The sequence below is a fragment of the Solanum lycopersicum genome, chromosome 12, assembly GCF_036512215.1.
Source record: "Solanum lycopersicum chromosome 12, SLM_r2.1".
Classification (NCBI taxonomy): domain Eukaryota; kingdom Viridiplantae; phylum Streptophyta; class Magnoliopsida; order Solanales; family Solanaceae; genus Solanum; species Solanum lycopersicum.
This window is the reverse complement of record NC_090811.1, coordinates 64490777-64508322: the sequence shown is the minus strand read 5'-3', so window position 1 is coordinate 64508322 and position 17546 is coordinate 64490777. Positions and strand designations below refer to the sequence as shown.

At 33.9% G+C, this 17546-nt stretch overlaps 2 protein-coding genes across 4 annotated transcripts; one reads left to right on the top strand and one right to left on the bottom strand.

The window, feature by feature from the left end:
- Positions 1-589: 589 nt before the first annotated feature.
- Positions 590-6583, top strand: LOC101266005 (stress-response A/B barrel domain-containing protein UP3). Of its 3 annotated transcripts, none has more exons than XM_010316188.4 (10): positions 590-759; positions 852-969; positions 2009-2136; positions 2665-2804; positions 2918-2986; positions 3358-3496; positions 3838-3900; positions 3976-4019; positions 4421-4640; positions 6253-6583. In XM_010316188.4, exons 1-9 carry the CDS (start codon positions 669-671, stop codon positions 4505-4507), a joined length of 879 nt encoding a protein of 292 aa, XP_010314490.2. In that variant the 5' UTR covers positions 590-668; the 3' UTR covers positions 4508-4640; positions 6253-6583. The 3 variants fall into 3 exon arrangements, with proteins under 3 accessions (XP_010314490.2, XP_004252591.2, XP_010314489.2); XM_004252543.5 differs by having other exon boundaries at positions 5824-6583; XM_010316187.4 differs by lacking the exon at positions 6253-6583 and adding an exon at positions 5107-5416.
- Positions 6584-7430: 847 nt separating this feature from the next.
- On the bottom strand, positions 7431-13650 carry LOC101259722 (probable DEAD-box ATP-dependent RNA helicase 48). Its single transcript, XM_004252597.5, has 10 exons — positions 12553-13650; positions 12356-12462; positions 12040-12095; positions 11722-11946; positions 9937-10143; positions 9639-9722; positions 9378-9473; positions 9028-9243; positions 8330-8512; positions 7431-7918 (listed from the first exon to the last, which is right to left on the bottom strand). Exons 1-10 carry the CDS (start codon positions 13563-13565, stop codon positions 7688-7690), a joined length of 2418 nt encoding a protein of 805 aa, XP_004252645.4. The 5' UTR covers positions 13566-13650; the 3' UTR covers positions 7431-7687.
- Positions 13651-17546: the final 3896 nt, after the last annotated feature.

Sequence of the window (17546 nt, the reverse complement as noted above, 5' to 3'; positions counted from 1 at the left end):
TTGACATATTCGGACTCATACTTTGTGAAATGGTTCATGCATGTTTGTTGCCAAGAACAGCAAGATCAAGTTGGTAAGAATTAACGCTTAATATCTATTTCTATGATCGATGATCATAGAAACCCCTTTACCATTCTGTATAAATGGTTTATTTTATTTGTATAGATAGAACAGAGGAACACATTTAATATTTGTTTATCTATTAGCTTTCAATTCTTATCTTTAGTGCGGGGTAGACCAATTTCCTATCTCACAAGGCTCGTAGTGTATTATGCATATTTATACCCTCCGTCCATTTTATTTAGATGTCCATTATGAACTTTTTTTATATTGAAAAATTAAGTCAATACTAAACAAGTAAAAATGAACAAATACCAATAATATAGTGCATCGAATGATTAATTTTACCCGACCATCATAACATACCTTATCTTTCTTTATTTATTTTTATTTGTTCAGTATTAGTCACGCACACATAAAATGCTTAACTATTAACCATATAGGCTTAATTTCAAAAATACAAATATTTTCCGTTAAAACAACAAAATAAACAAGTATATTTAGCGCCATTCCATTTTTTCCTAGTCCACCCATTTAACTACTAAAGTATCTCAATTTTAAAAAAAAAATAAATGTAGCTATTGGCTTCTACTCCACACAAAATCAAAATGCAGATTCATCATACTCAAACCCTAATTTCTTCCCCTAAACCCTTCAATTTAATTCCCTTTTCAGTTAACAAAACCCCCAAATTGAATGGTAATTTTATATTAATGGATTGTTCAAGTTTCAGTTTTTTAAAACTGCAATTTTCTATGGTTTTCCATATTAACTGTTAATTTTCTCTGCAGTTGCAGGTTTGGGTAGTCGTGTTTTGAAGGTAAATCGCGGTTTGCGAAGTAAGAATCGCAATGTGATATGCGCAGCTGCTGATCGATGGAGTTTTGATGATGATGCGAAACGGAAAAGGTTGGTGTACTTTTACTCTTTTTAAAGTTTATATTGATGCTGAATTTTGAATTGGATTCGGTAAGCGTTTGATGATTTAGGAATGTAGTTTTATTGTTTGAGTATTTTAATATATGACTTCAGTAGTTTAAATTTTACTTAATCAAGGATAAGTTGTGGTGCTAATGTAAAATAAAATGTTTAAGGGGAAAAGGATCCTCAGTATCATCCTACATTTAATTCGATAGAATACAAGTACCATGTGGCCTAGTCGTCAATGAAGTGGGTTGAGAACATGAGGTATCGTGTTCAAATCCCAGCATAAACAAAAAATCTACCAAGTGATGTGATTTCTTCTCATTTGTTCTAGCATTGGTGGACAGAGTTACTTGGTGTCTGTTACTAGTGGGAAGTGGCAGGTATCCTGTGGATTTAGTTGAGTGCGCGAAAGCTGGCCCCAACACCATGGTTAATAAAAATAAAAATTGATAAAAGTGGAAAGATTCTACCTTTCTCTTTTGTCTTGCAGCATGCATTGTTTTATACTTATCTTGAATCTTTAGATCTTAATGAGTCTGCATTAGTTATCTTTAGCTTGAAAATTCTAGATTGTGATATCACTCTCCACATATCTAGTTTATAATTTGCTTTCCTTTGCTTTTTGTTCATATTTGTCATGGGGATGACATTTAAGAACGATTGCAGTGAAAGATGAGGATAATTAAAAGGGAAGCACGGATCCGATGTATCCTGTGTTCACATAGTGTCCGAAGAAGGGTTACACCCCAAGGAGTTGTAATGTAGGCAGCCAACCCAGACACAAGCATTAGCAACTAATTCCACAATTCGAACCTGTTATCTATATTTCATGAAGATTACTTTACATTGCTCCTATGCTCCCCTTCCAAAGATAAGGATAATTATAAGAGAATTTTCATGAGAGAGGAACTTCCTGCATTATCTCAATTTTGAATGTAGTTGATATCTTGTTATTGTTTCTTTTTTGTATTATGTTTTTTTAAGTTGTTCTTGAAGAAACAACTTGCTTTGTTGCTTGCAGAAAAGTAGTTGAACACGTGAGTCTGATCAAAGGAAAGGAGGACTTATCTGTAGAACAAGAGAAAGATATGCTGGATTACCTTTATACAACCCAATATCAAATGGGTGGCATTGTTTCCATCTCATTAGGTCAAAGTTACTTCTTGTTTGACTTGTACATTGATATAATAAGGAGCTGTGAGTTTTCGCTTTAATTGTGCTCAATGAAATATTACTCGAGTTCTTTAATTTGTTGTACTTATGTCTGGTGACCACAATATGAGATCTATCAACAATTTAGTCAAGTCCTAGGCTGAAAAACGAGGAGTCCAAAATTTTTTCTTAAGGAAAATATTAAAATTTCTCCAATGTCGAGTTGCAAAGTGAAGAAAGAGATCTGCATGTACTATGTAGGAAAATAAAATATCCACTTTATTCAGAGCAAATACAGAAGTACTGCATATTTTCTTGGAGACATTCTTTATGTTATTTGACTTCAATTGTTTGGGTCAAATCCCTATGCTTCTCATCCTGAACAATCTATAAAGCTTGTTTTATTCACAGAGAAGCTTCACTTCAGTCTTCGTTTCAAGTTTGTTTTGCATGAAGTCGGGAAATGATGCCGTTTGTGGTGTCTATATTGTAAATGTTTGTTTTATATTTTGTTTCCTTCTGTAGGACGTGTCGCTGGTGGGAATGATGATAAGTATAGCCATGGTATCTACATGCGCTTTCAAACAAAGGAGGATCTAATGAAGTTTTATGAGAATCAATTCTATGTCGGTGTCCTTAGGGACCATGTTGTGCCTTACTGCCATGTATGCCCTAACATGTAAAGAACAAAATCCTCTGTGCCATTTGATTTGTATACTTTAGTTGCTTTGCAGATGAAATCCATATCCTGAAACTTTTCAAGTTTACATGTTGACAGGAGATTATCAATGCCGACTTTGAGTCCGAAGTAGAAGATGACATGCTGTCAATATTTCGAAAAGGGGAGGTTGAAACATATCCATTTATTTGAATCTCACTGGATGTTTGAACTTTTTAACTAAAGTTGTTATTCCTTTTGGCCATCCAATTGACTTATGTTCTAATATACTTAATGCGGAATAGGTTAATCACCAGACTTCTTGTGAAAATAGGTTAATTATTGATTCCCAACAGCAAGGCTTACCCTCATACCTATAGTTTTTCACTCTTTAATGTCTACTATTTGGTGGTTTTCAAATTTAACAAGAGAGAATTCTCAAACAATCCTACCTATCTTTCTCTTGCCCGTCTTTCAGTAGTTTTAGTAATTTGCAGAAAGCATTACTGTGCGGGTAGGTTCTTGGTATCATGAGACATTTGATAGCCTTTGGGTGGCAGGAGTTCAACTATGGTGTGGAGCTTGTACTTCTCATAGAATTTGGTAAGAGTTCTTTGGATGGTCCTGCCGAAGATGCTTTGCTCGCTCTGTCAAAGCTGACAATGGATTTCCCCTCCTTGATCGTTCAGGCTACTATCGGTATTCATGGAATATTTTACTTATGACATTCTTATCTGTAGATTTTCCCCAATTGCCATGCTTTATTTTCTTGTTTAGTTAGAACTTAGAAGCCATATGGAAGCATAGTTTTTAAATTTAAGATGGAGATCAGATACACTTCATAACCTAATGGAAATTTTATTAATCCGTTTACATTTCATTATTCTGTCACTGATCAGATCAGCATTTCCTGTCCATTACATTTCATTATTCTGTCACTGATCAGATCAGCATTTCCTGTGCACAACACTTGTTTCCCTGGTTCTAATTTCTCTGCCAGTTCCCTAGCACCTCATAGAAATATTACTTCACATTTTCAGGTTCAAATTTTAACATTTCCAGTGCGGAATATACTCATGGTGTAGTAATACGGTTTCGGTCTAGTGAGCTCTCATCTTTTTCCTTTTAACTTGCAATTTGAAATGTTTCCAACATCTAACTGTATATTTATTAATCAGCGGAGGCCTTCCAGATGTTCATGAACAGTTCTGAATATAATAATGTAAGTGCGCTCAATCAATGGCAGGTTTTCCACTCTTGGAATCACTAGCATATTACATTATTTGTCAGTTTCCACAAAAGATATTCCAACTAAATCACTCTCTAACTTAGTTGTTCTTTAGCAGATAAGTTGAGATTATCTTTTAGAGGTTTAACATACATGGTTCTGATGTTTATATTATTTTTAAAGCCTCTTAAATATTTAGGTTATAAGATAGATTAAGTTTGAAAATCACACTTCCTATAACATGGCTAGATTTACTATTATGATAAACATGCCGAGATCATTGGTTTAATTATTTGAAGTTTAAGGAAGCTAGAAGTAGCTTTGGCCTAAATTTCATGACTTGATGATGATGAATCTAGTTGCCAAAATCTGAACGCTTTGTTTATTGAAAACAGATGTGGAGATCTAAGTTTCAGCCAAATGTCCAAAAACTTCTTTCTGTTCATTTTTCGATTGATCCAGTGGGCACAGAGCTTATGTAGCAAAACTTTCGCCCAATTGCTGGTTCACTTGAGCTCCTTTGACCTGAGATACATATAAAGCATTTAAACATCTTACTTTTTTATCTTGACCAACCACGGTGATTTTGAGAAGCTTCTTCCGGAGAATCAGCAGGTTAGCTTCTAAATCAGTACATTATTTAAATTGCATTATTTTCAGCTTTGCCTCATCAACTACATTATTTAGTGATTATGTAGTATCTTTTTATGACTTTTGCATCAATTTCTGCTTTAACTTAACAGGAATTAGTAAATACACTGTAATGCAACATTTTCAGACATACATGCTATGTATAGGGTAGTATGTTAATTCAATGTGTGTGTGTAATCTTGTGGTCGTTAGGCTCTCGTTACTTACTTGAAGATCTCGTGGGAAAGCAAAATGAGTTTACTTATTCAGACATTCTACTAAAGATACTTTCCAGAATGTTGGAAATAAGCCTCGTTGAAAACCCATCTTTTTAGTTTTTATCCAGGAGCAAACTAGCAAAACCATGCAGCTGGCTTATAATTTTGAGGATCGAAGAAGCTATTTTTTCATGTCCGCTAAATAATTTTGCATCTTGTGTTTCTCATGGCAGACATAATTCTCACAGGATAGGGAAAAAGTTAAATCTTTCGGTTGCCTCATATCAAGATAGTTATCAAGAATTCACCTCGAAATACTTCAAAATGAAATGTTGGACTGCTTGGAGAACTTAATAATAGAATCTTCCTATGTGGATGTACAAATTACTATAGACTATAGTACTCACTTGTTTCTTTATTCTAATTTGTATCATAATATATCCGATGGATCGAAAAGCTAACTGGCTTCTCCACCAGTAAGGCTATTCTTGCTTAAATATTTATTAACCCGTCTTAGAAAATGAGGAAGAAATATTTAGCTTACTGTATGCTTTTGAATCTAGCTAGTTGACTTCTTTGCATCAGCTGCAGCTTTTGTTTTGAATGGACATACTTTAATCGAAGCTTCATTCAATCGGTCCGTCTTACTTTCCCTTTTAGTCTCTTTAAAAAGGGATGTCTCTTCTTTTTCTTGGCAAACACATGACATATTTAAGATCACGAGATTAAAGTACATTTTGATATATTCTGCCTATCTTTAGTTTAAGAGCACAAGACTCAAAAATCTTATTTACTGTCTTAAACTGTGTGTCAAGTCAAAACCAGACAAATTGAAACGGAGGGACTGCTATAAAATTTATCTTTTGGCATGTTTCTCTCTTTTCATTATCTTTGGCCTTGTATTATTATCTTAAAGTTGTGTAAGTTACAAAAGATGTATATTTTTGAAGATCACATGATAACTGGATCAAGATCCCCTGCCAGAAAAGAGCAACTGCTGCAGACTGCAGTGTATAACTGAGAAGAAAGTACAAAGGCAACTTTGTACATTTAGTTAATGAATACATAAAAAACTTCAAAAAAAAAAAAACAAAAGGCAAAAGCAAGAAGAACAAAAAACTTCCCTCTATACAGTATTTCTTGGAACAATATGACATAACTGCAGAACCTGTGATTTTGTAGAGACACTAAGATGAGAGTGAAGAATACAATGAAATCAATTCAATTGTGTAAAGGGTTTGGTCCTCCCGGAACGGCGTGATTTGAAACTCTGTAGCTTTGTTCAATATCTTCATTCCTTGATGTTTTAGGATCTGATGCAGAGAGATGCCATGAGTACCTGGAATCTAAGTCTTTGTATGTTTGTTTTGTTCTTGTAGTGGTCATTTTTTGGATGTTATGGCAACTTGAGAATTGGCTCATAATGAGTATCACCATGATTAGTAGTAAAAATGGAAGAGAAGGATACTGAGCTTTCATGAGTATAATGATGATTGGAAGTAGAAGAAGATTTAGAAGAAAAAAAAAGTGAGATTATTCAATTGTGTAGACTGATGAGTTGTCTTATTAATATGCATTGAAAAACATATGGTGTAGACAAGAGTTGAATTAAAAAAACACACTAGCTAATCTTGGCTTGTATAAAATGACATTTGTACCCTCAAAAGAGTTTCATTGTTCATGGTCAACAAGTTAATGCACCTTTTTTTTAATTTCATTTCCAGTGTTACCAACATTGAAGCCCGACTAAATCTGAATTCATGTCGGGAAGTTTCACATTTGCTTCCTAAAGGCGACTATGTACCTAGGGATCATACCATTCAAGCCTGGGTCTCTTAACGTCTTCTTTTTTCTTCTCATCAGAGTTACTTCACCAAAGACTTGTCAGGAACTCTGGTTAAGGATGAAAAATTAAACAGTACATCTTGTTCTGTAAATGCGGAAAAGAGGGTTCAATTTACGATATGGTGCAATGCAAGTAGTATTAGGGTCTTCGAGTTGGAATTTCCGAATATGAACAGGTCTAACAAATTATTATTGATGAATTCAATAGATATTCTATCTCAATTATATATGCCAGCACACTATTAGCCTATTAGGAGAGTCAATAATACTATCTGTAACTGCGATTTTCACATATTTTCTTTAATTCAATTCATCAGAATTCTTTTTGTCTAATCTTGAAGAAAGAAAAAAAAAAGGAAGTTTATTAATATGAATTCTATCTACTCGTAAGGATGACTGAGTTGATACAATGGATTGCTCAATGTATATCCAAAGAATAGCAACTCCGAATATCCGATGGTTCCAAAAAAAAAGAAATTGTCTAAAGAAAGAGGATATGAAATGAATTTTCATTTTTTTGTGGGATATTGCATGTTTGAGAAGACATAACATCCATATGAAAACAACATTTCATTTTCAATTTTTGTTACTTCTGTAACATGACATCATCTTTGAGCCCATTGGGGCCCTTCTTCATAGTCAAATTATCAGTAGGGCCCACTTAAATAAACTCAGAACAGTATAAGGTTTGGTTCTTTTCGAGCAAAACGAATTCGAAATTTAAAGTTTATAAATTCTTATAGCAACTTTAAGTTAACAATGTACTGAATAAACAAATTCCGCACTCAAATATTTACATTTCATTTTTCAAGAAGATTTAACACATTAGTTCCATTAGGCGCTAATCAGCGGAACTAATGTTTTTTCCTGACGCCAAATCAATGCACGTTCAGTCACCAGAACTGTGGATGCTACTACTGTCCTCTAACATCATATAATCTCTTTAGACGTAAGATCAAAAATTCCGAGCTACTTACGTATTCGGATGCCAGGAATATCTTTCAATCCCATCTTTAGAGCTGTTCTACGGAACAGTGAAGGAGGCTTGTCCAAACCAATAGACTCGCTAAACTGGTTAGCTAACTCGACAAGTGTTGTCTTGTCTCTGCCTACTTCCCTTACCGAGTTGTAATAACCAAGCCAAGCGTGATAAGCTGATTCTTTGACACTAGTATCCATCTTTTCCATTGCTTCTTCCATCTGCAATTATCATATCATCAAAAATCTAATTGCTAAAAACGATTTCCAGAAGTGAATGAAACAGTTAGTTTTCCAGTGGGTGTGGGGGCGGGCTACAGGGTGACATCCTTGTTCAGTTTGTTTGTGATGACAGGTGGAAGTGTTTAAGAAACTCGGAAAATAATTCATTTACAATACCGAATTCAGGTTGCCTGGCACAAGAAATAAAATCAAGGGACTTTTCAAAAATCCCGGTCATTTAAAAACAAAAAAATTACCTCGTAGAAGTTTAGCATAGCAATCAGAGATCTTATTATAATCCTTTAACTAGTGAATTTCCTTTAATTTCCTAAAGTGAATGGGGGGAGCATTTTGTGTTCTATGGCCTATCAGTGCATAGAAACAAGAATGAGTGTGTACAAAGCAGCTAACCTTGACTTTAACACGAGGATCAAGACGTGGAACTGGCCAGTTTTCCATGGGGAGGTCTTTTATGTCATCCAAGAAATATTGTTCCCAAGGTGCAAGCAACAGGATACCTTCTCCTTCTTTGCCTTCTCGCCCAGTTCTTCCAAGCCGGTGTATATACTGCTCTCGATCAACAGGAAGACCAACCTGATAAACAGAGACATCCCCAAGTAAGGGAAAGAGGAAGGAGAAGGAAACAGCCCCACAATTAAAAGAAAACAAACTGAGTTTCCACATAATGCACACTCCTTGATTATCGACCACCAAATTGATCATCAGTTCACAAATAGGAGAAAACACTTTAGATGAGAAGTGATGTGAATAAGTGACACTAATAATTTGAAGGATGGCAAAGTTGGAGAGGAAAGAGCCCAAATAACTTGAGCCTTCGGATTATTCTTTGGTTGACTACTTCAGGTTTGTGAAAGAAGTTTTAATAAAGAACATCCTTCAACAAATTGGAGAAGTACTTTAATTGACTGTTCATTTTTTCCAAGGTCAATTTAGGAAGATATTGAACCCAAAATTATTTAACCACTCCAAGAACAAGAAGTTTTAGCATTTAAAAGGAAACAGACTATTCAAAAGAAAAGAGTAAAAAGTAATGTTTATATTTCTAGAAACATCAATGCTCATTATAAGCTCTCTAAATTGCCATATACCTGAATAACAAGTGTAACATCAGGATAATTCATCCCCCGAGCTGACACATCAGAGGTTATAAGAATTACACGTTTCGTTTCCTTGAATTCATCAGAGATTCGAGTACGATAAAGTTGAGGTTTTCTGGAATGGATCTCTCTCACATTCATTTTCATCTCATGGAAAAGGGAAAACATGAGGGATGTCATCATAGCTGTTGTACAAAAAACAATGACCTGTATGACATTTAAAGTTGCAAGAAAATAAAAAAAAATAGATATGAGAAAATGAACATCACAACCAAAAAAGCAGATGGTATTACGAAAAGCTTCAAAAGTACAAATAAATTCTAACATTAAGAACTAGTTACCTTGTAATCGGGCACTTCTGAGATATGGCTTGACAAAAGATGGTGCACAACTTGAAAGTGTTGTTCATGCGGTGCAACTAGATAAAATTGCTTAACCTGCTTATGAGCCCATGTATTTAGGATAGATATTACTGAACTCAAAAAAAAAAACCATATTGCATAGAAAGAAATTACACTGAATCCAAAAAAAAAAGACTAAATTTCTGTAAAGAAGCAGGAACTATTCCGTATCTTTAAGCAAAAACCATAATCAGCGGATACCTTTGGATTTGTTTCCAGTCCAAGGCCCACTGTATCAACATAGTCATATTCTCTTTTCAGAACAAGTTGAGATATGCGACGAACCTGCATTTTCAAACATTTTTTTCAACCAGCAGGAATTTTACAAGTTCCAACACACCAGAAAGACCTAAGCTCTTGGATTACATAACATCAGTCAAATTCTTTTATTATAATGGTGTTGCACCAGATTGCACACTTCAACTATCTAGTGGACAGCCTGCTATAGCCCACGGTGAACATTTTACAATATTAACAAGAGGAAATAAGGAAAACTAACCTCCTTTGGGACAGTAGCTGAAAAGAGTAGGGACTGCCTTCGTCGAGGCAAGCAATCAACAAGTTTCTCTATGTCTTTCCGGAACCCAAGGTCCAGTAAGTGGTCAGCTTCATCAAGTATTAACATCTTCAATCCCATTATTCGTGTAGATAAGCCAGACTTGTTCTCAATGTGATCTAATAATCTACCAGGTGTTGCAACTATAATCTACAGAAATAGCAAAAGCAACAGCCAATTTAGATGCAGCTAAATACACAATAAAAGACAGAATCATGCACAAACTCTTTGAGAGGTCAGCTCAATGATAGAGAAAAGAAACATTCACAAAGCTTTAGCAGCTTTGAACCTGAAATATAAATATTACTGCATGAAAGATAAATTTTGATCTGGTAGTAAGATTCTCGCTTAGGTTGAAATATGTTAAGTTCAATTCTCAGGATTGCCCCTTTGATTATCTAGCCCCAGTGTCGCATGGAGGAAAATTGTTTTAATGTGAATTTGGTACAACAGAATTGCAGATGAGAAACAAAAGCTTCATAAATGTGATACCAACTACTGAGATTTATACATGGTTGTGTTCTTACATTTACATTAAATCTGGTGATGATTTGTCTATATTATGACCAAGAATAATAGATTGATTGGGTATTTGATCTGTTTCTAAGTTTATGTTTCACACACACGCACACGCGCCTACACACACACACACTTTTATATATACATGCAAAGTATAAGAATGCTTTATTATTACACGAGATATCTTATACAACAACATATCCAATATAGACCCACAAAGTAAGGACCGAGGAGGATAGAGTGTATGCACACATTACCTCTACCTCACGATAGAGAGGTTGTTTCTGATAGACCTTCGGCTCAAGAGAAACAATCCACAACAATACCAAAATAAAAAGTAACGGGAGTACAAGAAGCAATAGATAGTAACAGAACAGAAACTAAAACAAAACAATACACTATCGGAGTACAAGAAACAACATACAATAACAAAAATTGAAAGAAAAGATACTACAAGAGCAATACTAAAACTAATTATAAACTGACAGCAAGACAGCACACGACTACCTACCAACCTTCTATCGTAATTTGTGTCCTCCACACCCTCCTATCTAAGGTCATGTCCTCGATAAGCTGAAATTGCTCCATGTCCTATCTAATCACCTCTATCCAATACTTCTTCGATCTACCTCTTTGATCTACCTCTCCATGTCTTGAATCATTCATAGCCTACCTCTCACACATCTGCACTGGGGTATCCATGCATCTTCTCTTCACACAAGATATCTTATGAATAAAATAGAGTGTTGATGAGTTCAATACTTTCATTTAATATATATTTATATATGTCATAATATACATTTATTGGCCGTATCAGCAATTGGGTCCTAACACTAGTACTAACAGCTTGACAATCCAGCTAGGGGTAGGACCATTATACTGTATTTTCTAGTCAAACGGCAGGTCCAGGCCAAGTTTGATAACACTGGTACTAAGATGCCGCCCATAGCTAGACTATCTAGTCTCAGTTTCTAAACCTCATAAGCAACTACAACTAATGAGTCGAGATAATAGACTTGCTATACTACACATCATTAAAATATTTTGCAGAACTTGCACATATCTTTTGTTGTACCCCTGTTTAACAGAAACATGTGTACATTTCTCAATTTGTCATTCTCAAAATGCAAGGAAAGCAAATCATCCACATTGAATTCATCTTTTACCATACAATGAAAAAATCCCAATACAGATAAAATGCATATATACCTGGCATGGATCACACTCTAGGCGTTTCTGATCTTCTTTGAACCTTGTCCCTCCAACTAGTGTCTGCACACCAATGCCTTCATGGTACTTTAACAACACATTAGCTTCAGCAGCTATCTGACTAGCAAGTTCTCGCGTGGGACAGAGAATGAGTACATCTATTGGCGGGACCCTTTGGGCACTCTTTTTACGTGAGGCCTTCAGAACTGTTTCAATGGCTGGAAGCTGTTGGCCTTTAATAGAAGTAATAAAAGAACAAGGAAGTGAAATATGCAAATAACCAGCAGGGAATCACATAAAAGAGAAGAAATAATTTACCAAAAACGCAGCACTTTTGCCTGTGCCTGTCCTTGCTTTAACTAAAGCATCCTTTCCTGTATTTGACAAAAGCAAAAGTGAGAACTAGTTCATTCATAAGAGATACTAGAGGTCCATTCTTGAACCTGCTCATCAGTTAAACTTGTTCAAAACATACATCCTACACACACTGGATTCATTTTTTCAGACAGCACAAGACTAGAAAAATCAAGGAATGAAACATGACACTCAGTTATCAAGACTGTTCATATGATGAAAAGCTAAATGTTTACAGCAAATTCATATCTAAAATATTTTAGTATTAGTAATAACATACCCTCAAGACAAGCAGAAAGTGTTGCCTCTTGCACTTTAGTCATTTGCACATAACCTGCTGCAGTAAGGGCCTTGACTGTCAAAGGAGATACATCATATTCATCAAACCTAATCGATCATACACCACATTGTCACTGAAATATCATAAATATGAACATTTTGCAATGTCTAGCGGCACACTGAAAAATCATTTCTTACCTTTTAGAGCTAAGTATTGTTTCCTTCTCGTCTTCTTCGGTTTCAATTTTCTGCATACTCCGCCCTTTAACCTCCTTCCTTATCGCCGCGACATGCAGTGATAAATCATCTTCATCTTCCACAAACTTCAATGGAACTCTCTTCTTTGTCTTCATATCATACTTCCCTAGAGCAGCACTACTCATCATCTTCACACTCCCTCTACTCCGTCTTTCCTCCTCGTCCTCATCCACCTCAGTATCTTCGTCATCGTCTTCATCAGTTGACTCCTCAGGTTTCGGTCTAAACCTCGGCCATTTTGCTTTTCGCTCACCCTTCACCACCAATCCCACTGATCTCAATTTATCCTCACTTTGCGAACTCTCATTTCTAGTAAAATCCAATTTCCTCAACTTATTCCCATTCATCCTATCTACTGAGTAGCATCTATAATTCAAAAATCCATTCAAATTATTCACATTTCTATTCTCAATATTAACCAACCTCCATCCAAACATTAAAAACTTGTTCTGTCTTGACCAACTATCCGAAAAAGTTGGATTTCTAGTTCTACAATTTTCAGCGAAAACATCACTAATATTCGTACAAAAATTTCTAGCTTTCTGAAAACTATAACTTCGAGGAACATCATTAAACTTAGTATCTCTCAATTTGCGCAAATCAATTGACTCACTAATACCTCCGCTTTGTTGATTTATCTGTGGAGTATTAACCGGTCCATCATCTCCATTCCACAAATCCTCAGCACCTTCCTTCATGAACCGATCAGCTAGACCTCTAATATGGTCTTGTGGTGAAACAGGGCTATAATTAGGCTGTTGTTCATTGCTAAAATCGGATTGTTCACCGGAAGAAGTGAGTTTAGCTCGGATTTGAGATCGGATTCGAGCCTGATAAAGCTGTTTCTCTTGATCAAGGAGCCGGTTTTCCTTGTCCCGAGCTTTCTTCTCGTGGAGGCGCTTCCATTGCCATTTGTTGAGACCGCCGGGGAAAGTACGGGGACCGCCGCCCATTGAACGGAAAATAGTGAAACTGTGATAAAGAAATTTGAAAGCTTTTTGATGAAGAAGGAAATGGTGATAGAGAATTGGGGATTTTGGGTTTTAGTTAGGGTTTAAGCATTACGGAGGATTTGTACATTGACCCCTTACTTTTGGTATAATTACATTGACACCCTTAATTTATTTATTATTTTCCTCGTTTTAGAAAGGATCAATAGTGTTCTCACTTACCTTACCGAGTGACTCGAATTTTTAGGATCGTTTGCTTCATGGATAAGGAAAATAATATAGAGATGAAGTTTTGAGATAAACTTTATCTCATGTTTAGTTTGAGGTATTAATAATACGTGAGAGTTATTTTTTTAGGATTGTGGTGTACAATCTTGTTCTCGCGCATCTCGACTAGCTTCACGGGTTATTTGTCATCTCTTAATAGCAACATGTATCAAGTAACTTTGTTTACTAAGGCTAGGACATATAAGAAGAAACCATCCAATATTTTTGTCTCCGAGCAAATTTAAACATGAGATTTTCATTGCTCTTAATCACTTTATTGACTATTACATAGTACTACGTCACACCTTTGAATTCAGTAGGTTACACTCTTGAGTGCTAATTTGAAATTATATGATCCCGCTATTTATTTTTAAAAAATTAAAATTATTATCTCATATATTTCATGAATATCTCATCTAAAGAAATATCCTTATTTATCTCATTCAGCATATAAAGCGACTCTTGTCGTATTTTAAATTAAGTAAACATGCTATTAATTACAGTTCAACTTTTTATGTTCTTACCATTCTTACCATTCAATAATTAATTCAAATGTCTTTAATTTAGGGATAATTACTAAACCCTTTGATGATCTAACTTACAAATATAGCCAAACGAAAATGTATTTTGTTACTATTTTTCTTTCATTTATAAAAATTGATCTTTGAACCTAATATAATGACATTGATCTTAATAATACTTTCTTATGCGGATTTGGGTTTTTTTTTCTTCTTCTGTATTTTGTTGTAGTAAGAAGAATGCGGGTGCAAAATAAAATCTATTATCAAATCGAATCAAAAAGAATTCAATATTATCGATTTATTGTTATTGGATGAATAATTTTTAGTCATTTTGTTTTTTAAAAAAATTAACTAGGTTATCCATTTGGTTTTGATTTTTTAACATTGAATTATTAAATAAATCGATAACTCCTTAAGACTATACTAATATACGCATTTACCTCTATAGTACCTAGTAGCTGCTATATTTATCCTTTAACATCCATTTCACATTATTGTCCTAGTTCTTATATTTGTGTTGGGAAAAAGGGTCAAATACACCCCTAAACTATTCGAAATGATCTAGATATACCATTCGTTTAAAGTTTGGCTCACTCATGCCCTCACCGTCCAACTTTTGGTCCGAATATGCCCTTATGGGCGTTAGTTGACATGTTGGATATATCCAACTCATTTTTTTATTTCTTTAAATGTCACATGGAATTGTCATGTCATTTTGACCTTACCACATGTCATTTATATGAAAATGGAAAGATATTCGGACTCATAAACACTTAATCCGACCATAAATCAACCCACTTTTAAATAAATTATCTGATCGATTTTCAACAATTTGGGCATAGGTTGAGGAGGTACTTGTGCATTTTCCCTTTTTTATCGTGATCTAGTTTTAGTTAATGTGTCAAAACAAAAATGTAAGCCAATAATTATTGAATTTGAAAACCACAATTTTATTGAATGAAGTTCATTCTAAATTTTGAATACAATCTTACTTGAATCAATCATTCTGTTCTTTAATTAGCATGGTCTCAATAATTAGAGATGTACAATCAATAAAATCAATTTTTATATTATCAAGTCGTTTTCACGTTTTACGTATTGTAATAGGTAATATATTTATTTTAAAATTCAAATTTTACATTTAAAATATACTAACATATGTAGATTTTCTCTATACGACGATTGGATATAGTGTAAATCATCATTTACACTAAACACTAATATATAATATATGGTGTATAAATTGCTCATACAAAAAACATCTACATGTTTTAGGTCTTCTTTAAATGTAAAATTTGAAAATCTTAAAAATAATTATGTTATTTATTACAACAAGTAAAGATAATCTAATAATAAAAATTTTGTTTATGTTAACAATACATTTTATTTAAATTGATTAATTAATGAAGATTACGTTGATTAAGGAAAAAAAATGTTTGAGTCAAGTAAGATCGTATTCATAATTTATAATAAACTTATGGAGAATATAACTCAATTCAAAAAATTAACAGATCAATTTTGTATGTAACACATTTTTATAAATAACTTTTAACTTTAAAATTCTCTTTTCATTTATCTACCTATTATTTTTCTTTTTTAAAAACTTTTTGAATGTGAAAAAATTAATGTCAATTTTTTTTATGAAAAAAGAAACTTTATTCGAAATTAAACTATCACCAACAACATACATGACTTGCAGAATATTGAAATGTAGATAAATTACAATTATAACCCTTTAGCCTTGTTTGATTTTGACAGTTATAGGTGATCAAAATTCAGCTTAACTTTGCAACTAGGTTCACTTAAGGCCTTCACTTTTGCGCGTTCATCATCTATAGCTTTGGCTTTAGCACGATTAATCATACCCCGAGTGAGAACACCAGAACGAATGTTTTCACAACTCTTCAATTTTTCGTTGCCTTTTTTTGGTGGTGATTTGGTTTTCTCATTCTCAGTGATAGCAACAGGCAATTTGAGTATTTCTTTGCCATCAGAGGTGTTTGTTTTTGCCTTATTTGCCCTTGTCTTGGGAGCCATGGAGAAAGAACTAAGATTTTTTTTTTGTGTGTGTGTGTTTTTGTGATTCAATTGATAGTACTCACCCAAATATATGTTATGTATATATAGAGAGTGAAAATTGTTTGTGCAAAATCTATCCTTTCAAATGGTCAAAACGAAATTTAATGTGTTAGACTTTTGTTTTGATTTTATGTAGTCTCGACACTCCAAAAATTAAAATCAGTCAAATTTTTTTATAACAAATTATTAATTTTAAGATTGGTAAAATATTTTCATGTTGACTTTGTTCAACCTGTGAAAAAATGTAATTAAAAATGAATAATTACTAAATTAATCTTATTAATGATGTTTTGAAATTCTGAATTGGATTATTACTACATTAGATAGTTATTTGAATTTAAGGGAATAAAGGGTAAAATGTAATAAAAATAGTATGTGACAATTTAAATAAGAAAAAGATAATTCTACTGTTTTTACTTTCACATTACAATTACTTATATTTCTTCCTTTTTAAGAACATCGAAAATTCAAAATCAATTCATTTAAATGGAGAAAAAAAATTAAGGTGTTATCTTTTGTTTTGATTAAAAGTAGCATTTTTAGACTTTCAAAATTGTTAGTGAAAAAACTTACAAGAAAATAAAATTGCAAGATTACAATTGAAAATAAAATGAAGAAAGTAATCTCTTCAGGCTGAGGCGCGGATATCTCGCTCTCTTTAAGGAGATTCAAGCCCACTGCAGCAAATGTTTTCACCGGTCTAGCAGTAGTCCTCTTTGACTTGTCCCCTCCAGGATACAACAGTCTTTACAAAGTATAACTCAACAACTCTGGACAAGAGTTGAGTCCAAAGCTCCACAAAAAAGAACACCTCCCTTCAACTAATAAGAACTCTCTTTAGACTAACTCTTTCACTCTTTGTTTTCTCTTATGTTTTGTGTGTTTCTAAAACCAAATGAAGACTACCACTATTTATACTACAAGAAGTCTTCCTAGCAATGAATAGGAAGATAATGGAGGTAGTAAATAGTGAAGATAATGGCCTTAGGAGTTACATAGGTTACAATGGGAGTTACATAGGTTACATAAGTTACAATGGGAATTACATATGTTACATATGTTACAAAGGGAGTTACATATGTTATATAGGTTACAAAGGGAGTAATGGAGGAATTAA

What these genes read in the sequence shown, in the direction of transcription:
- LOC101266005 (XM_010316188.4), top strand. Translation starts at nt 669, where the DNA reads ATGCAGATTCATCATACTCAAACCCTAATTTCTTCCCCTAAACCCTTC. An exon ending in CAAAACCCCCAAATTGAATG is followed by an intron (nt 760 to 851) that starts GTAATTTTATAT and finishes TTTTCTCTGCAG; the next exon opens with TTGCAGGTTTGGGTAGTCGT. An exon ending in AGTAATACGGTTTCGGTCTA is followed by an intron (nt 3,901 to 3,975) that starts GTGAGCTCTCAT and finishes TTTATTAATCAG; the next exon opens with CGGAGGCCTTCCAGATGTTC.
- LOC101259722 (XM_004252597.5), bottom strand. Translation starts at nt 13,565, where the DNA reads ATGGGCGGCGGTCCCCGTACTTTCCCCGGCGGTCTCAACAAATGGCAA. An exon ending in ACAATACTTAGCTCTAAAAG is followed by an intron (nt 12,463 to 12,552) that starts GTAAGAAATGAT and finishes ATGATCGATTAG; the next exon opens with GTTTGATGAATATGATGTAT. An exon ending in ATGTTACACTTGTTATTCAG is followed by an intron (nt 8,513 to 9,027) that starts GTATATGGCAAT and finishes TCTGTTTATCAG; the next exon opens with GTTGGTCTTCCTGTTGATCG.